Below are 22063 nucleotides of genomic sequence, written 5' to 3'. Positions count from 1 at the left end.
GTAGTCTGTGTAATGATGCATACTTGTCAGAATACTCATGATAAATGCCGTTATATATTGTAAAGTCTATGTCTCTTTGGGAACCTACAATATAGACTTTAAAAAAGGACTATTGAAGAATTATCTTTCAGCCGTCTAAAAACAGAATACAAATTAGAAGAGTATATAAGACCCTTTTATTCAAACATGAAATTAACAATGACCCAATTTGGTTACAAGAAGCCAATCACTTCTGGCTTAACAGAATCAGTAACAACTAATAATTTCAAGGTGTGCTAAATTAGCCTAACGGGTCACAGAACTCTTTAACGCGCAGGAAGAGTTCTGGTTTGTAGTAAACCAGCGAGATAAGCCGGCTAAAATAGCCAACGCCGCTAACACAAGTCGCTAATAATCATTGTATAACGTGGCCTGGAATAAGCAGACAAACTCTGAAACCACTTTCCAAAACTCTTGCTTAAACAGCACTTCATTCTACTTTAACCAGTTAACTGTGATTGACGAATATACTCGTCTTGGAGAAGCGGCATGATTTTGTGCATTGACGAGTATACTCGTCATGCGTATAATGAAATGGAAAGATAAGAGGGAGGTTTATTTAATAAGTACTGTACATAATGACAACGTAATAAAAACCGAGAAAAGAAAAATAATAACAAAGAAACCGGAGCTAGTGATTGATTATAATAAAAAAAAATGGGTGGAGTGGATATGAGCAATGGAATTATCATAGCGTACTCCACAGCAAGAAAACGACTCAAAAAATACTACAAAAAGATATTTCTCCATTTCTTAGACATTATGTGTCTGAATGTATTCATATTATATAAAAAAAATAATGAAACATTATCGCGTATCAACTTTTTGCTCAAATTGATTGAAGACACTTTTGCGACGTATCCAACTGAAAGAAATAAATCGACACAAACTCGGCCATTTTAGACCTAATATAAGCCAATTAGGCGGGTTCGCATTGCTACAAACGTAAGATCGAAAAGGAATCGCGTTACTAGTGTTCGATTTGCAAAGTCCCAGCCTATTTCGCTGAATATTACTCCACAGCAGGAATTTAAATTCTTACTTTTATATGTATAATATTTAATTGAATTGATTGCGTTTTTAGTTTAATATATACGTAATATATGCTTATGTTAACCAAATAAGTCAATATTAGTAATAAAAGTTACGATTTCATAAAATAAACCCATCTTTTTCATCCAGTATCTTACCAGCGCAACTTACTCTGTGATGGACGAATATACTCGTCATGGCTCAGTTCTGGCGACACAAAACGGTGCGCACTTTTAAACGAGGGCGCCACAGTTAACTGGTTAATCTGAATAAACTCTCGCTATTTCGTTTATACTCTGGCATGAAAAGCGCGGGTGAAAAGAGACTAATAGGAAAGTCTTTCAACTTAAAATGAACTATTAGTTAAAATTAAATATACTCGTATTAACCTCACGGTATTTCCAGCAGAGTGCTTTTATCTAACGGCTGAATAACGTTTTGCGCCATCTCAACGCGCCATTTTCACACGCATATTCCATTAGAAAATCCGTTTATTTTGATCCCTTGTCTTCACATTTTTACCAGATGTTTTTGAGTTACGCAATATGTCACATTTTCATTTTCAAAAATGATCACATATATCAACATTAACCGCAACTTTTTTTAGAAAGAATTCTGAAAGTTGCTACTTGTAAAGAGTTATGAGTGTGAATTGAACCTAACAATTTATTAAAAATATTTTCTCAAGGAGATCAAAAAGCGAAATATCTTGTTAGAATAGCGCAGTATAAGTAGCATTTTCTTGATCATAGTTCCAAATTGACCTTCTCACTTTTTACCTTGAATTCCTTTCTTGCAACCCGAAATCGAATCCATCAAAAGTGGGCAGACGTTTTCGCGTGTAATAAATTGTAAAGTCATACATCTAGGTGAAATTTTACTTCCATAACCTTTGGAAGGTTAATATCAATATTTAACCAGCAAAACAAGATGTCATATGGCAAAGAAAATAAAGTTTAAAATAAAAAAAATTAATAAATAAATAAAAAGAAAGAAAACTTTTATACGAGTATTATACCCCAAAGGGCGTTTTCTTAACGTTTTGTGTGTTACCTTTATTTATTAAATATCATATTGTTCGCACTTAAACTACATAAAATTCAATTCAACAACAATATCACAAAATGACATGAAATTAACAATAACCCAACTTTCAAAACAGCATATCTTTAGAATTTCCGGCACACAGTCTCGCACGCTGGAGATAAAAATGTTTTTTCCATACAGTGTTGTCATGGCTCGCTTTGAAATCGTTGAGTTTGTTAATCAAAAATTCGTTAAAGTTTTGCAAAATTTGAGATAGATAATAAGACAGTTTCGAAATTCAAAATCCGGGCTTACAAGTGCCCATGTTCGGTTGGAGGACTACGTTTTCAAAATTCGATGACTCTAGGTACCGATGTTTTTTCACAATGTGAGGAACATTCATGCAGTTTCTTCATTATTCAGTTTCTTTAAATATAATACATGGCGACAATATTTGGTGGCAACAGTTTGAAGAGTGAATCAACGCAGAAAGTGAAACGACGCAAAATGTTGTTTTGAGACTAAATAGCCCTTTGTGTCTAACAGCCCTTTGGGTTAAACACTACAGGTAGAAAAAGTTCCATGGGCAGAAAATGGTACAAATAAATAGATAAAGAAATACTAATTGGGTCGCAGAGTCTCAAGAAATATTCGAAATAGACGTGGCATTTGTTTAAAGAGGAAGCTGACTTCTTTCTTGATTGAGTGAAAGATCTTTTTCACAACGATTAACCATAATTCTTAACAAATTTTGACATTTCTCTTGAAGAATCTATAAGTTGCTATCAAAAGGAAATGATAAAATTTAGAAAAAACGAATACAGCTTCATTTTGTCATCTGAGACTGTAGCGACATTAGGTTATTTCGAAGCAGGAGAGATGAAAAACGAGCAACGCCTTCGCCGGGACTCGAACCACGGACCTCTAGAATACGAGCGAGCTGACCACTACACCACGAAGGCATGCTAAGAAGGTGGGAGAAATGCTTATATACAAATACCTTTTAAATGGCGACTGGGGTTTCGGGAACCCAATCGCCAAATGCTGGTGGTGGAGAATCATCATCCACCATCTTTTTTTAGTTCGGGCGCCACTGTAGAGACATTAGGTTATTTTGAAGCAGGGAAGATGAAAAATGAGCAACGCCTTCGCCGGGACTCGAACCACGGGCCTCTCGAATACGCGCCAAGCGTGCTGACCACTATACTACGAAGGCATGTTAAGAAGACGGCAGAAATACCTTAGAAGACTATCGAGCAAGTACCTATGAACCGTTTTTATTAAATAATAATATTCAAGTGACTTTGGATATCACTTGACAGCCTGAATCAATTTGCTCAAAAGAGACCAGTAAGATGTATAATAATTTCATTTTTAAGAATAGCAGAAAGAAATTAAAATTGATGACACTATTCTTTAATTCCATATTGAAAAGATTTCTTCGATGTTTTAGAAAGACACAAATCTATTCGAATCTTTGGCTATTAATGGTAAGACATTTTACGGATTACCCCCTTTTTTACTTTACATTTGAATTTTTCAAGTAAGATAATAAATTAACCTGCCTTATTTAACCATTGAAATAAAAGATTTCATTAATCAATATGCTACCAAATAGTTTTAAAGGCATTTTTGCGTGGGATTAAGAATCCACACAAAACACAGGCATATGTGCCATATCAAAAAGTCTTAATTTGAAGCCATATATTATACATAAGCCATATATCATATTAATGTAATTGCCTCAAACATCTGTTACTAAAAGCGTTTCTAATATTACAGCACTCCTTTCTTATTTAATTGTACCCGAGTGTTAAAACCACATGATACTAGCCAATTATATCCGAATTCAATTTCCAGCTGCCTGGCCAACGTACTGCACGAAAGTTTTCGTGATTTTCTCCATGTAATATGAGTTATTCTTAGTTTTTTTTTTTTTTTTTTTAAGTCTTTTTTTAATTCGATGGCTCTTTTGTGCTTTAGTGCAATTTACTATCTTCTTTTCACATACTTTTAAAAATTATGTGACCACAGGAATATGTCATGAAATGCAAGCTTCGTATCTTCTTTGCTCTAGAGCTGTCTTTGTCGGGTAAAACACTTCAGAAAAGCTCGGAAATAAACAGCACGAAAAGAATTTCGAAGTACCTTTCCCTCATTCTTTATTATCGCATAGTATTATCATTCTCAAAAGAAAAAAAAGTTCACGTTCCAACTTGTTTCTACTCGGTATGACCAAACATACATTCATGTAGAGAACTATCTGTGTGAGAATTGTTCATCACAGCTTTTGTTTCAACAAAAAAGCCAAATCTCAGCCAGAGTAACAATTTAGGAAATAGCATCCTACTTCGTTTACCGTTTCAGATACCAAACGGAAGAACGCAGTCATTATCTTTATTATGTACATATTCGTATTATTATTATTACATATCCGCCTAAGGCACTACACGGAAGGAAGGAATGCCTTCATGGAGCACTTTCTAAGGGAATGAGGAAAACCACGAAAATGCTCATGCAGCCAGCCCGTTCACGGGATTCGAACCTCGAAGCGAACTACCAGGTGTTCAGCGACTTTACCGCTCGGCCGTTGGCGGGCCTATAACGTATATATTAGCATTTTTAAATGTATTATATAACAAAATGATACGCACTTTTGTACTATCTGATGCAAAGCGTTCATAGCTTATTGCCGTTTTAAAAGTGTTTCACGACTGGCGTATGGGTTTAAAAAAATTATGAAACATTATGCAAATTTCGTGAAACATTTCAAAATTTGTGAAGTATATGAAATTAATATATATATATATATATATATATATTTTACATCACAATTTCGGAAGGCAATAAAACCCTTTGTTGTAGTAGAAGATGTATTTTTATCCCGTTCCTTTTGAACAGATTTCCAAAGTCCAAGGGGGGTTATATGTCGGATCTAGAACTTTTCGCCGTCGCCATTTTACCGTCGCCATTTTTCCACTGTCGAAACATTTCGCCGTCGACACGTTTCACCGTCAAGACATATTTTTCTTTACATAACTGTATTTAATCTTGCCGTATTATACTCGTGTTAAGTTAGTTAGCTTAATAATTCTGTTTAGCTTTTGTATACTTAATAAAGGTATCTTTTAATATATATAGTTATTTACAAGTGTAAGATGTAAAGAAATTGCACATAGTTAGTTGGAAAATTATGTCAGAATGTGTAATGAAATGTTACACAATGAAATGGCAAGTAACATGTATAATTATATTTCTCTTAACATTCTTATTTCATTCATGACTATTTTAATTATCTCTCCCCGTGCTCTCTGACATGTGTTGTAAAAGAACACCAAACACGAATGTGTTTCTGTGTACGTGTTCAACACTTCCTCCTACAATCAAAACACTAACGTGTTAAAATTCAACATACCAAGACCTCGTAACACACCCTAATTTCAACTCTAAACCCTGAGGTACTATTCTGAAAGTGGCTAACTCTGAAGTGTAGCGTCAGAGAGCCTAACTACATCATTCAACCTTTAACACATATTCACCATAATTTGGTCTTTTTACAGTCACACGAATAAAAAAAAAATTTAACATTCACTTTTACCATATCACGGTATTTCTTAACATTTAAAATAACAGTTCCTATTGTATATAAGAACATATCAACATGCCGTTAATTTTACACATTTGAAAACATACATTAGTAGTACATTGTTAACTTCTATTCTTTTCAAAGCAAGTGCCACTTTTTCTACATTGAAATGCTACATTTCAAAATGTCTTTCAGACTAAAACTTCTTTCTTGCCAGAAAGTTTTAAATAAAATTTATACAATAACTTTAACAATATTTAAGTCTTTACACATCTCTATTATACATCAACTTTAGTTTTACGCGCGAGTAATTGAAAAACATAATACCAAAATCGGTAACAACTCATTTCTCGCCCTTTTGGCGATAAAGGTAGACCTCGCATGAGGTAAAACTTCTTGAAATCTGCCACTTGCAGTAAGAATGAAAGATTAATTTAAGTTTGCAAAGTAACATAAAATTTTACTTATCTTTGTGATATTCGGACATTCTTTTCTGGGCCCAGTCCATAAAGGTAGTGCAGATTGTTGTTTGATTTATCCTCCTTCTTGTACGGGCTCGCCCTTCAGTGTCTTCCTCTAGATGCTTTCTTTTTTCTCCAGTTCGGTCACCCTTGAATACCTTCTTTTTCGCTTCTGCCTTTCTGCTTGGTCGTTTGATGGCAGCTGGTCTTGGCGGAACCGGGAAACTTCTTTCGTGTTCCTGCTTGGACCTCGTTGCTGGCCGTTCAAATTTTCCTTGTAACTTTTCCTCCGTCGCTGGTGGCCCTTCCGCAGTTCGGCGACATTTGCTGCGGAGAGTCCTGTCGGATGAGTAGATCTTCCGTTTTAGAGCCGGGTTATAGTTGCCGTTATTTCTCCTGGTTCTCTTTGCGTACGTCGTCCTTCTCCCTTCTTCATTCTGGGGGTGTTCGTGAGCTCTCTTTTCTGGACGGTGGAACGGCTTCTTTTTCTTGCTACCTTCAATTTTTCCGCGGGGAAACTTTCTTTTCACTTGCTCCTGCCTCTTAATGGCTTGCCCTTGTACTTGTCGTTTTTCCACCTCTGGAGCTTGTGCCTGCGGTGTCTGCCGTGCCGGGTCCTGCAAAAGATCTTTGAAAATTTTCATTTTATTACGATCATAATAGTTTTTGATTTGATCAATGTTTGCGGAGCAGGTTTCACCATTTCTGGCTTTTAACACTACTACAGCGTGTGTTATTTTTTCTATGACATATGGTCCTTCAAATCGTGAAAAAAATTTGGCAGTTTTATCTTCTGGTGCTGAAGAAAGTGAATGCTTAATTTTTAAAACTTCATCCCCTACTTTATAAGTTACTCCCCGTCGTTTCAAGTCATAATACAGTTTTTGTTTCCTCTGTGCTACTTCAGTATTCTTCTTTGCTTCCTTAATTAGTTTTTCTATATCACCCATTTTAAATTCTGGGGCTCTTTCTTGCACATAAAATAATTTATCTAACGGCGTTATAATCTTTCTGCCTAAAAATAACTCAGCAGGAGTTTTGCCCGTTGTATCATGTTTTGCGGTCCTAAGGGCGAAAGCAAATTCATTGACATAGTTATCCCAGCTTTTATGAAAATTTTTAACATAACTACGGATAATTTTCACTATATTTCTTTTGACCCGTTCCGATATATTTGATTGCGGCCGATACGGGACCATTTTTAAATGACGTATGCCCAGTTTTTGGCACATGTCTTCAAATATATTACTTACAAATTGAGGACCATTATCCGATATAACTTTTAGGGGCTTGCGTTAATGCTTGTTTTAATTTTTCGAAAGCACTATTGGCTTCGGCCGTCCACGAGAATCTTGCCTTTTTCCTTTTTAATTTTAACAATGGTGCAGCAGTAGCTGCAAAATTTTTTATAAAGGACCTATAATATGAACAACGTCCTAGAAAAGAAGAGAGCTTCTTCGCCGTGTTTGGAGTCGGATACTTTTGTATAGCGATTATTTTTGATTCTTCTGTCTCTATTCCTTTCTGAGATATCTTGTAACCTAAATATTTTAATTCAGACATTAACTTTTAGACCGGCCTCATTTAATAAAGAAAACACCTGTCTTAAATCCTGTACATGTTGGTCGAGATTATCACTAGTAATAATGATATCGTCTAAATAGATAAATGTGGACTTTCCAAGAACAGGTCTTAACACAATGTCCATACATCGCTGAAATGTTGCCGGCGCCCCTGAAAGGCCAAACGGCATACGCAAAAATGCATAAGTGCCAGACTTGGTTATAAAAGCAGTCTTAGGCACGTACTCAGGCCTAACCCCTATTTGAAAATAACCAGTCGTTAAGTCTAAAGTCGTCAAATATTTGGTGGATGTTATGTTCCTTAGAATTTCTTCAATAATAGGTAACGGATATACGGGATATTTAGTTATGGAGTTTAATTTACGGTAATCAATTGCGAATCTCCACCTTTTTGGATGTGTCAAAGGATAGTCATTATTTTTCTTACATAAAATCACCGAGCTAGCATAACTACTTGAGATGGGCATTATGATCTTTTTACGTAGCATATCGGTGATATGCCATTCTATAATTTTTTCCTTATTCTTATCATACCGGTATGCTTTGTGGCGAACTGGCATTGAATCTCCGGTGTCAATACTATGGTTAGTAACCTGAGTAAATCCTGGAATATCACTAAATAACGAAGCAAATTCACTTACCACTTGTCGGATTCTTCCTTGCTCGTCATTATGCAGGTGGTCAAGATTTAACATCGGCGGTTCAGCCTTTTCTGCACGAACTGGTTTCATCGTCAGCTTAAGGGACGCTTCATTAAAATCCAGCGTTGCTTGTGCCTCTGAAAGAAAATCTATTCCTAAAATTATATGTGCTTGCAGATTCTTTACTATAAAAAACATCACCTTTACTTGTTCGTCCTTGATAGGGACATACAGCGGTACTTTACCTATACACTTACATTTTTCTCCTTGCGCCGCTAACACTGTCGTATTATCCGAATTATATATGCGGTATTTCCGAAAATACTTCCTAAAAAAATCTTCTGCCACACAGGAACACTGCGCGCCTGTATCCAGGAGTGCGGTGGCTGGGATATTATTCACCAACACCTCAATCTTCGGAAGAGTCAAATTTTTCACCATTACTGTATTTAACTTGAAGGAAGAGGGGTTTTCTAGGCCTTCGGATTTCCGCACCCTCCCGTCAGCAGAAATCCGTTTTAGTTTAAATTATTTTTCATTTCCGGGCTTTCCTTCTTTTTCCACTGGCCTTGAGACTTTTTTCCTGGGTTGCTATTGAACTGTCGACGTTCGCCGGCTGTTTTTGAATGCTCGGGTTTCCTTGCCCACTGATTCGCTTTACTTCCGTAGCCGTGTGCTTGAGTTTGCTGTAGTCTTGGCGCACCAAATTGGTTTCGCTGTTGATATTGGCGTCTTCTTTCAATGTCCGCCGTTCTTCTACATTCAAACTGGATTGCTAGCTCAAATAACTTTTCCAGTGTAGTCGGATTTCTTAATTCAATAAAGTCTTGCACTTGGGGCAGTAACCTCGGCAAAATCACTTGAATTATCTCAGGATCCGGACGGTTTCCATACAAGAGTTTGAAGACGTGAATTTTTCTTAAAATATAGCTTGAGAGGTTTTCGATTCTTTGTTGATATATACTAAAAAGTTCCGTTTCTAATTTCGCACAATCCCTTACAACAGGGAAGGCTTTTAGTAGGGCAGTCTTGAAATTCTCGTAAGTATAGGTGGGACTTCCTGCTTGACCCAAGAGACTTCTGCCTATACATTTGAACCAATTAAGCGCTTGGCACCTCAAAGCGCTGGTAGCTAAGGTAACTTTTTGAAATTCGTGCACGGGGTAGAGCATGAAGTGGTCATCCAATTTTTCCAAAAATCTGGTTACCGGTGAGTTTCCATTAAATATTGCTTCTGGTTTCATCGAAGCGCGCATGGTCTGGACGATGTAACCAAATCCTTCCAGGGCGGCAGCTGGCATTTCTGGATTCTGAGCCGCTTCTGCAGGCAGCACAGGTTCTTCTTGAAACTCGGCCATGGTTATTCTTCTTCGTTGGGCGCCACTATCAGGTTCAATGTTCCGTCTTACTTTCTTCGGGAACATGCAAGGAGCTGACTCGGAACAGAGAGCTTACTAAAGCTATGTTCAATCACTGTGGGAAGTAGACAGGATACACAAGAAGGGTATACAAAACCCTTTATTTTTCTCTATTTACAATAATTTCCGTACTTCGGAATACACAGACCCGCTACTTGTGGTCTAACGTAAAAATATAAAAATAAAACTAAACTCTAATTTAACTTTAAAATAATAAACGTGGAAGATTGGCCTTATATTAACAGGAAGCCGTATGTAGTACAGAGAACTGTGAACACTACAATACGTTTAAAAATTATCAAGAGGATTAAAACCTCTGGCCTGGAAGGCAACCAGCAACTGAGTAAAACTTCTAAGGTAAGCGGCCTGCTTCGACTCACTGCTTCCTCTCTCTCGCTTGGCAAAAAGCCACAACTTAAATACTTGGCGTTCGCCAGACAAACTTTGATAAATACATTAACGCTTATAATTCTGTCCGGAAGTAGAAAATAAGAAGTGATAGTAAAGAGTTAAAATAAAATAAACGTTAGTAAAACTTAAGATCCTTACATACTTCCCGCCAGAGTTAATTAGTTTGAAACTGAGGTCTAAAACGACCTTGTTGAAAAATTTTAGCTCTAGAATCTAACGCGAGGCCAATCTTTTACAAACATTTTTCGCTAGAAACTAGAAATTTAAAAGAAAGAAATTTGTTTTTACAATAGCAGCTCCCAGGACACACAATTTTTTCATCTGTACTGCATCTAAACAGGAGCTTTTATTCAAATCTGGTTCCTTCCAGAGATCTGGAAGGAAAACTAGTTTAATGAAATGTTACACAATGAAATGGCAAGTAACATGTATAATTATATTTCTCTTAACATTCTTATTTCATTCATGACTATTTTAATTATCTCTCCCCGTGCTCTCTGACATGTGTTGTAAAAGAACACCAAACACGAATGTGTTTCTGTGTACGTGTTCAACACTTCCTCCTACAATCAAAACACTAACGTGTTAAAATTCAACATACCAAGACCTCGTAACACACCCTAATTTCAACTCTAAACCCTGAGGTACTATTCTGAAAGTGGCTAACTCTGAAGTGTAGCGTCAGAGAGCCTAACTACATCATTCAACCTTTAACACATATTCACCATAATTTGGTCTTTTTACAGTCACACGAATAAAAAAAAAATTTAACATTCACTTTTACCATATCACGGTATTTCTTAACATTTAAAATAACAGTTCCTATTGTATATAAGAACATATCAACATGCCGTTAATTTTACACATTTGAAAACATACATTAGTAGTACATTGTTAACTTCTATTCTTTTCAAAGCAAGTGCCACTTTTTCTACATTGAAATGCTACATTTCAAAATGTCTTTCAGACTAAAACTTCTTTCTTGCCAGAAAGTTTTAAATAAAATTTATACAATAACTTTAACAATATTTAAGTCTTTACACATCTCTATTATACATCAACTTTAGTTTTACGCGCGAGTAATTGAAAAACATAATACCAAAATCGGTAACAACTCATTTCTCGCCCTTTTGGCGATAAAGGTAGACCTCGCATGAGGTAAAACTTCTTGAAATCTGCCACTTGCAGTAAGAATGAAAGATTAATTTAAGTTTGCAAAGTAACATAAAATTTTACTTATCTTTGTGATATTCGGACATTCTTTTCTGGGCCCAGTCCATAAAGGTAGTGCAGATTGTTGTTTGATTTATCCTCCTTCTTGTACGGGCTCGCCCTTCAGTGTCTTCCTCTAGATGCTTTCTTTTTTCTCCAGTTCGGTCACCCTTGAATACCTTCTTTTTCGCTTCTGCCTTTCTGCTTGGTCGTTTGATGGCAGCTGGTCTTGGCGGAACCGGGAAACTTCTTTCGTGTTCCTGCTTGGACCTCGTTGCTGGCCGTTCAAATTTTCCTTGTAACTTTTCCTCCGTCGCTGGTGGCCCTTCCGCAGTTCGGCGACATTTGCTGCGGAGAGTCCTGTCGGATGAGTAGATCTTCCGTTTTAGAGCCGGGTTATAGTTGCCGTTATTTCTCCTGGTTCTCTTTGCGTACGTCGTCCTTCTCCCTTCTTCATTCTGGGGGTGTTCGTGAGCTCTCTTTTCTGGACGGTGGAACGGCTTCTTTTTCTTGCTACCTTCAATTTTTCCGCGGGGAAACTTTCTTTTCACTTGCTCCTGCCTCTTAATGGCTTGCCCTTGTACTTGTCGTTTTTCCACCTCTGGAGCTTGTGCCTGCGGTGTCTGCCGTGCCGGGTCCTGCAAAAGATCTTTGAAAATTTTCATTTTATTACGATCATAATAGTTTTTGATTTGATCAATGTTTGCGGAGCAGGTTTCACCATTTCTGGCTTTTAACACTACTACAGCGTGTGTTATTTTTTCTATGACATATGGTCCTTCAAATCGTGAAAAAAATTTGGCAGTTTTATCTTCTGGTGCTGAAGAAAGTGAATGCTTAATTTTTAAAACTTCATCCCCTACTTTATAAGTTACTCCCCGTCGTTTCAAGTCATAATACAGTTTTTGTTTCCTCTGTGCTACTTCAGTATTCTTCTTTGCTTCCTTAATTAGTTTTTCTATATCACCCATTTTAAATTCTGGGGCTCTTTCTTGCACATAAAATAATTTATCTAACGGCGTTATAATCTTTCTGCCTAAAAATAACTCAGCAGGAGTTTTGCCCGTTGTATCATGTTTTGCGGTCCTAAGGGCGAAAGCAAATTCATTGACATAGTTATCCCAGCTTTTATGAAAATTTTTAACATAACTACGGATAATTTTCACTATATTTCTTTTGACCCGTTCCGATATATTTGATTGCGGCCGATACGGGACCATTTTTAAATGACGTATGCCCAGTTTTTGGCACATGTCTTCAAATATATTACTTACAAATTGAGGACCATTATCCGATATAACTTTTAGGGGCTTGCGTTAATGCTTGTTTTAATTTTTCGAAAGCACTATTGGCTTCGGCCGTCCACGAGAATCTTGCCTTTTTCCTTTTTAATTTTAACAATGGTGCAGCAGTAGCTGCAAAATTTTTTATAAAGGACCTATAATATGAACAACGTCCTAGAAAAGAAGAGAGCTTCTTCGCCGTGTTTGGAGTCGGATACTTTTGTATAGCGATTATTTTTGATTCGTCTGTCTCTATTCCTTTCTGAGATATCTTGTAACCTAAATATTTTAATTCAGACATTAACTTTTAGACCGGCCTCATTTAATAAAGAAAACACCTGTCTTAAATCCTGTACATGTTGGTCGAGATTATCACTAGTAATAATGATATCGTCTAAATAGATAAATGTGGACTTTCCAAGAACAGGTCTTAACACAATGTCCATGCATCGCTGAAATGTTGCCGGCGCCCCTGAAAGGCCAAACGGCATACGCAAAAATGCATAAGTGCCAGACTTGGTTATAAAAGCAGTCTTAGGCACGTACTCAGGCCTAACCCCTATTTGAAAATAACCAGTCGTTAAGTCTAAAGTCGTCAAATATTTGGTGGATGTTATGTTCCTTAGAATTTCTTCAATAATAGGTAACGGATATACGGGATATTTAGTTATGGAGTTTAATTTACGGTAATCAATTGCGAATCTCCACCTTTTTGGATGTGTCAAAGGATAGTCATTATTTTTCTTACATAAAATCACCGAGCTAGCATAACTACTTGAGATGGGCATTATGATCTTTTTACGTAGCATATCGGTGATATGCCATTCTATAATTTTTTCCTTATTCTTATCATACCGGTATGCTTTGTGGCGAACTGGCATTGAATCTCCGGTGTCAATACTATGGTTAGTAACCTGAGTAAATCCTGGAATATCACTAAATAACGAAGCAAATTCACTTACCACTTGTCGGATTCTTCCTTGCTCGTCATTATGCAGGTGGTCAAGATTTAACATCGGCGGTTCAGCCTTTTCTGCACGAACTGGTTTCATCGTCAGCTTAAGGGACGCTTCATTAAAATCCAGCGTTGCTTGTGCCTCTGAAAGAAAATCTATTCCTAAAATTATATGTGCTTGCAGATTCTTTACTATAAAAAACATCACCTTTACTTGTTCGTCCTTGATAGGGACATACAGCGGTACTTTACCTATACACTTACATTTTTCTCCTTGCGCCGCTAACACTGTCGTATTATCCGAATTATATATGCGGTATTTCCGAAAATACTTCCTAAAAAAATCTTCTGCCACACAGGAACACTGCGCGCCTGTATCCAGGAGTGCGGTGGCTGGGATATTATTCACCAACACCTCAATCTTCGGAAGAGTCAAATTTTTCACCATTACTGTATTTAACTTGAAGGAAGAGGGGTTTTCTTGGCCTTCGGATTTCCGCACCCTCCCGTCAGCAGAAATCCGTTTTAGTTTAAATTATTTTTCATTTCCGGGCTTTCCTTCTTTTTCCACTGGCCTTGAGACTTTTTTCCTGGGTTGCTATTGAACTGTCGACGTTCGCCGGCTGTTTTTGAATGCTCGGGTTTCCTTGCCCACTGATTCGCTTTACTTCCGTAGCCGTGTGCTTGAGTTTGCTGTAGTCTTGGCGCACCAAATTGGTTTCGCTGTTGATATTGGCGTCTTCTTTCAATGTCCGCCGTTCTTCTACATTCAAACTGGATTGCTAGCTCAAATAACTTTTCCAGTGTAGTCGGATTTCTTAATTCAATAAAGTCTTGCACTTGGGGCAGTAACCTCGGCAAAATCACTTGAATTATCTCAGGATCCGGACGGTTTCCATACAAGAGTTTGAAGACGTGAATTTTTCTTAAAATATAGCTTGAGAGGTTTTCGATTCTTTGTTGATATATACTAAAAAGTTCCGTTTCTAATTTCGCACAATCCCTTACAACAGGGAAGGCTTTTAGTAGGGCAGTCTTGAAATTCTCGTAAGTATAGGTGGGACTTCCTGCTTGACCCAAGAGACTTCTGCCTATACATTTGAACCAATTAAGCGCTTGGCACCTCAAAGCGCTGGTAGCTAAGGTAACTTTTTGAAATTCGTGCACGGGGTAGAGCATGAAGTGGTCATCCAATTTTTCCAAAAATCTGGTTACCGGTGAGTTTCCATTAAATATTGCTTCTGGTTTCATCGAAGCGCGCATGGTCTGGACGATGTAACCAAATCCTTCCAGGGCGGCAGCTGGCATTTCTGGATTCTGAGCCGCTTCTGCAGGCAGCACAGGTTCTTCTTGAAACTCGGCCATGGTTATTCTTCTTCGTTGGGCGCCACTATCAGGTTCAATGTTCCGTCTTACTTTCTTCGGGAACATGCAAGGAGCTGACTCGGAACAGAGAGCTTACTAAAGCTATGTTCAATCACTGTGGGAAGTAGACAGGATACACAAGAAGGGTATACAAAACCCTTTATTTTTCTCTATTTACAATAATTTCCGTACTTCGGAATACACAGACCCGCTACTTGTGGTCTAACGTAAAAATATAAAAATAAAACTAAACTCTAATTTAACTTTAAAATAATAAACGTGGAAGATTGGCCTTATATTAACAGGAAGCCGTATGTAGTACAGAGAACTGTGAACACTACAATACGTTTAAAAATTATCAAGAGGATTAAAACCTCTGGCCTGGAAGGCAACCAGCAACTGAGTAAAACTTCTAAGGTAAGCGGCCTGCTTCGACTCACTGCTTCCTCTCTCTCGCTTGGCAAAAAGCCACAACTTAAATACTTGGCGTTCGCCAGACAAACTTTGCATAAATACATTAACGCTTATAATTCTGTCCGGAAGTAGAAAATAAGAAGTGATAGTAAAGATTTAAAATAAAATAAACGTTAGTAAAACTTAAGATCCTTACAATGTAACAGAAGTTGTATTACCGATTTTAAAATTATGCGGGTACAATATTTACATGATTTGTCAAAATTTCTTGAAATTTTAGTCATTTTTATGAAATCTGAATGGAAAACGGAATTACTTTGGAATCTTGTCAGCACCTTACTCACACATTTTACATATTATGACACAAAAACATTTTACATATTATGTTATATAAAATGTTTATTAAATTATTAAAGTAAACAGATTTATTAATTTATATCAACTTAATATAATACGGCAAGACAAGGTATAATACAGTCAGTCGTGTAACGAAAAGTATGTCTTGATGGCAAAACGGCCCCGTGGAAATGGCCACGGCGAATAGTCCCATTCCCTTATAGGTCGACGTTTGGACAGTCCACTTTTTAAAAGTCTAGAAGCGCAAATTCCATTGTTGATACCTCAGAAGATTTAGAAGGGATATGACTGAAGGGTATGGTCTTGATACCCGTTTCTTGGTCCCCCCCTTTTTTTTTCCCAGGAAACTAATAGTGGATTTTGACGTGTGGGTGCCCGTTTTGTCTTGATGCAGTTCTATTGATTGATGGCACTGTGAGTAAAGAGAAGGTATTTCATATTTGAAAATCGGGTATCAGATATGTTCCTGATAGTATGTGGAGTTGATCTTAACATACCTTTCTACTCTCTTTATTTTTAATTTTCCGTAATATGAAAAACCAGCAATAATCATAAATCCCTTTGAAAAACGTTCTTTGAATTCTTTGAACCATTTTTTAATATTTTTTCCTCCTCATTGATGACAATAAATAGTATAATAAATGGATCTCTTTACATTGCAGTCATTTAAATACACCCAAAATTCAGCTATTGCAATGACATTTTCCCATTTTCATCCGGATAAATGTTTCCCATAAAGAAATCCGCAGCACGGTCTGTGTTCGGTGATATGTCGTGGAGAAAGACGATGCACATTATGTTTTTCCACCTTTTAAAGATTCAAATCAGCGTCAATTCACTTTGCAGGTCACGCTGAGCATTTCAATGATTTTTCAAATGTCCTTAGCGGATTTATTTTAACATTAAAGATCTTACATTAACAACATTCGAAACATTTTTTTTTTTTTTTTTTTTTTTTTTTTTTTACTTCCTTGTACAAAGTAAAAAGGAAGTATTGTAATCGCGAAAAGTTTCAGGCAGCATATTTCAACAAAAATATCCATTTTAACCGCTATCGAATGCAATTTAACGATGTTTTTGCGTGATATCTGTACGTAAGAACAGAATAAAAGACTCTTTTTCTCCAAAAAAAATTATATGAAATGAATTCTGAAGAGAATTTTTCTTGGTGCCCGTACGTACGTACGTATGTATTTCGAATAATTCAAAAACTAAGCCTCAAAACGTTGAGATTTTGTATATAGGACTGCTATAACATGTAGATATGCACCTCGTATTTTGGTGGCAATCGGCCTCACCAAGCATATATAAATATATGTATATATATATTCACTCTGCTACCCGGCTCAGTGATCTCAGTTTCTTTACTCTTATATGCTTGTAAATTGAGCATTTTTTGCTTTTTTTTTTTTTTTTTTTTTTTTTTTTTATGTTGTTCTTATCATCCGTTTGAGGTTTTTATGTCTTTAAGAAATCTGCAAGCAATATTTCTATAATTATGAACAATTTAAAAGCTGTTTAAGTGAGGTTAAGCCTAATTTTTAAATAACATGGCTGACATGTTTATTTACATTTGAAACAGAAGAATTGTTGCCAATCTAGAGAGACTAAGCTTCGCAACAACAAAGATAACGCCTTCATTTATTATTGCGAATGAAATCATACTGTAAGGATCTTAAGTTTTACTAACGTTTATTTTACTTTAAATCTTTACTATCACTTCTTATTTTCTACTTCCGGCCAGAATTATAAGCGTTAAGGTTTTTATGCAAAGTTTGTCTGGCGAACGCCAAGTATTTAAGTTGTGGCTTTTTGCCAAGCGAGAGAGAGGAAGCAGTGAGTCGAAGCGAAGCAGGCCGCTTACCTTAGAAGTTACGCAGTTGCTGGTTGCCTTCCAGGCTAGAGGTTTTAATCCTCTTGATAAATTTAAACGTATTGTAGTGTTCACAGTTCTCTGTACTACATACGCTTCCTGTTATTATAAGGCCAATCTTCCACGTTTATTATTTTAAAGTTAAATTAGAGTTTAGTTTTATTTTTATACTTTTACGTTTTGACCCCAAGTAGCGGGTCGGTGTATTCCGAAGTACGGAAGTCATTGTAAATAGAGAAAAATAAAGGGTTTTGTATACCCTTCTTGTGTATCTTGTTTACTTCCCACAGTTTTGAACATAGCTTTAGTAAGCTCTCTGTTCCGAGTCAGGTCCTTGTATGTTCCCGAAGAAGGTTAGAAGGAACATTGACCCTGATAATACTAAATCCTTTGTGGAAATTTTCGAGGAAATAAGTGCTTAAGATTTAATATATATATTTTGAGTTTTTATGTATTTTTGCCTTGTCACGAAGTGAGAACTGAATTAATTGAATGAAAAATACTGAATCGTCTGTGAAAAACTGTATCTTTTTTGTTTGTTTGCTTGATTTCTTTTATACGTCGTTCTAGATTTATTATAGTATTTGAATAGAACATGTGCCAACGATTAAATAATTCTTCAAATGGTATAAGTTTTGTGCATTCTGAGTTACAATATGAACTAAATATAACGCTGTTAAGCGAACGTAGCGTCAGAGTGTCGCTATGCTAAACAAATATAGTGAATTTTAAAGAGTGCATTTATTCTTTTGTGGTTTATGCGCTATCGACGAAGTAGATTCAATTCAATCCAATAAGTTTAAATGAAATGCAAGAAAAAATGCATATAATTTAATATTCCGTACAAGGAAGTCATGTGGTTGATCAGATTTTTTTTCTTCGACATTATGTGTAACAATGTTTCCACTTGAAGCCAAACTGGCGTTTTTCATTTCTTTCTTTAAATATCGTAAAAACATGGTTTTCACCGCGTTTTTTAATAACTACATACTAATAGTTATCTTTGGAAAGAGCACAAATGCAGCCTTCCATCCATTGCTTCTTTAAAACCACTATATTACATGAAAACAAAACTGTCAAGTAGTAGACGATAATTTATACTTTGAAAAATATAGTTGCAGTTTAAAAAAAAAGATTTCTAACAAATGATTCTTTTTTATAGTAAATCAAAATCGTCTACATAATGTGCGAACAGTTTCTGTATTCAGTTCGTCCTTTCAGATACTGAAGTACAGAATAAATATTAATAAAACTTTAAACGAATGATGCGAGAAAACAGAACACGCTTTTGTTTAAAAACATATGCAAAACATGCAGAGGTTATTGTCAATTTAAAAGCATCATATGGTTGTCGCATTTAAATACTTGTTGCCACTTGAAAAATGTAGAACGATGTTTTCCGTAATGCTAATACAAATTGACTACCAGAACATTCTACTTGGTTAGAGGTAGCCATTTAAAAATATATTGGTTGATAATATATCAATCAATATATTTTTATAAGTTGTAAACTGTTCAGCATAAAAATAATTCAGTTTTAATATGTTCTGAAATTTTGTATGGTTTCAGAAGAAGCCAAGATGGCGAGTTCCTCAAGATGAGTGATGGAGAAATAGACATCCGTTTGCTTGCTCTGAAGAGACAGCAGAAGAGGAAAAAAGGACAATCGAACGGCTTAGAGCATCAAGTTTTGGAGCCTGCAGTCAATTCGTATGGGAGGGTGAGAATAATTTTATTGCTGATATTTTCGGAAAATTATCCAATGAATTCAGCTTGATTTCATCACGGAAGTTGATTTAATACTTTCGTGTTTTCTTCCAGGTGAGGTCAGGACTCTCGGCTTATGAGACAACACCTCTCAAGACATACAACCCACCCAGCTCTCCTGCTAACGACAGAAAGCATTCAGGAAACCTACTTTTCGACGAAGAAACCAGAATTGGAAGGATGCACGTGCCACCTGTTGTCCAGTGCGAAGTAAGAACTGGTTTATCACAACGATCTGAGAGCGAATTCAAAACTTGATTTTAAAACTGATTCCATTTCATAATGCCTCAATTCATGTCGACTCAGTAAGGGCCAATAAGCTCGGCACTGGTCTTGAATCACTACTATAAATTTTAATTTTAGGGAGTTTATAATGAAACAGATTCGCCTGTCATACAGAGCCCTATTTCAATGAAAATCGTTAAGTGTACGAAAACTTTTGGGAGCCGCTGTATATCTAATATATATCCTAAGTCGCGCTTTTTTGTCAATCGGCCCAGTAGAACGGGAGATATAGAACTGCCCTTTTTTTTTCGCACTGTGCAAGACTTTTAAACGTCATGTACGTTCGTGCTTTGGCCATACATTTGTTTCAACCACACATCTTTCCTTATGATATTCCATTAGAATTCCTAACTATTTTTGGTTTTACGCCATTAAAAACCGTATAATAACTATCTCTTAGAATTCATACATTCAGATATAGTTTACTGTATTGACTTATTTTGTTATGTTTTCTGTACTCACAGATAAACTTTTGTTCATTTTTTCTGCCAATTTAAGTGCTGTGATGATATCAATCTCGGTACTTTTAGAATAGCATTTAAATTCGATTAAAAATGTGTGCTGCATGTCGTATAAAACGTTTTCTCTTGATTTTTCAGGTACCCTCAGATAATAGTGAATTTGTAAAGTTTATCTTTATGAGTGTTAAGCAGGATTTGTTGTACGTTATTGTACATACATCCTGTATTAGCATAAGCAAAACGTATACGCCAGATTTAAGTTGAATATCTGGTAAAAATGCTAATTTTTTACCCTTCTTTTGGTAATTAAAAATTGGGAAAGAAAAAAAGGAAGAAAGAAACGCAGAGTCAGTACATATCAAGAGCAAATGACTTAATCTCTTGTTCTTTAGAATCAAATTATTTTATCGAAACGTCATATATAGAAACGTATAACTGGAATTTCGTATTGAACTCAGTGGAGGTATTACTCCCCCGGTTGCATATTTCACAAGTGCACATCAGTGTAGCCACTAAGGGAGGGGTTTCGAAAATAGACCAATGAGCTTCTATCGCGGAAGTTGTGACGCTAAATTTTCATGCATGTGAGCTAAGTTTACGTTTTAATTTGCAATTGTTTTGCAGTTATAAATGTGTGGTGTAATAGTAGAAAATCTCGTAGTTCTTTCGCTGAGTTTAATTAATTAATCGCTGACATTTCATTTTCGCGATTTGTATAACGCATTATATTTGGCTTGATATTTACGGCATATTATCGCTCTTTACATCGAAAAAATGACTCAAGCTACAACTAGTGTTGAATATTATGCATTTACTACCTGTGGATTAAGAGAATTCAAACATATATATATATAATTGAGCTGCGAAGGACTGGAAGTGTTACAATGAATGTAATGTTTTCTTAATTCAGTGCTTGCATTCTTTTGGTTTTTAAAGTGTAAGATTCAGAATATATATTGTGTTGGATCTGATTATATCTATTGTTAACATTAAAAGTTACATGTGAATAAATTTAATATATTCGTTGTGAATAAAATAAATTCATTCTGTTTGATGAGTATTTCTTGTGTAAACAGTACATTTAAGAGTGAGCAGTTAACACACTAAATGAATACGAATGCAAATTAGTAAAGTTCACTTTGAATAAATTTCTGCATTGGTTATTATTATGGAACATCTTTTTCATATAGACTGCAATAAAAAGTGCTTATTTACATATATAATTGGTGTAAATATTGTTCTCGCATGCGTACTTTTATGTAAAGATAGCATTTGGGCTCAGATGTTTATTACATATTTCTTTCTTCATTTTATTTACCACTTATTAAATAATATTTCACATGGATACTTTTGTAATTTTGTCTTCTGTAAAATTATTGAATGTATTGTTTTATGGCTCAAAGTTCATTCTACAATATAAATTCAGAAACTGCTTGATTGAAAGAATGTATTCTGTTTTGCAGTGTAACGGACTCGAAACCTATGCGTTGATAAGCACGTCTGATCCAGTTTCAACTATTTCAATAGATTTGGTGCGGAAACTCAGGTAAACTAAAACTTTCTTTCCTAAAAGTTTTCTGTATTTCATTTCCTGTAAAACGGTACCTAATGGGAACAAGCTGAGAAATCGTGCAGATACAGAGGTTTGTTCGTACATTTTTTAGACTACTTTCATTGCATTTACAGAAATATTTTACCTAAAATTTTTGCTTTTTTAATGTTCCATTTGATGATCCTTATTCTTCCCTATCTTTCTACACTCGTAATTTCCCAGACAATGAAGACTTTTTTAGTACTGAAAGAGCTATTTTATCCCGTTCCTCTTAAACATCTTTCCAAACTCCAAAGAAGGTTGTAGGCGGACGTTTAGGCAATTCGCTTTCAAGAAGTATAA

The 22063-nt window shown here is 35.9% G+C and overlaps 1 protein-coding gene across 3 annotated transcripts in view; it reads left to right on the top strand.

Moving 5' to 3' along the window:
- The window catches only part of LOC118186438 (nuclear receptor-interacting protein 3-like), a 71127-nt gene that overhangs the window by 16894 nt on the left and 32170 nt on the right, over positions 1–22063 (top strand). For all 3 annotated transcript variants that reach the window (XM_085819588.1, XM_085819587.1, XM_085819589.1), the window contains exons 2-4: positions 19226–19376; positions 19478–19633; positions 21633–21715. In XM_085819588.1, the coding sequence (XP_085675714.1) occupies positions 19226–19376; positions 19478–19633; positions 21633–21715 (390 nt within the window). The remainder of the gene's footprint in view (positions 1–19225; positions 19377–19477; positions 19634–21632; positions 21716–22063) is intronic.

Source organism: Stegodyphus dumicola, chromosome 6 (assembly GCF_044657685.1).
Source record: "Stegodyphus dumicola isolate Sdum_Otavi_A_Nest chromosome 6, ASM4465768v1".
NCBI classification, from domain to species: Eukaryota; Metazoa; Arthropoda; class Arachnida; order Araneae; family Eresidae; genus Stegodyphus; species Stegodyphus dumicola.
Note: the sequence above shows the minus strand (reverse complement) of the source record. Positions and strands in the feature narration are given on the sequence as shown.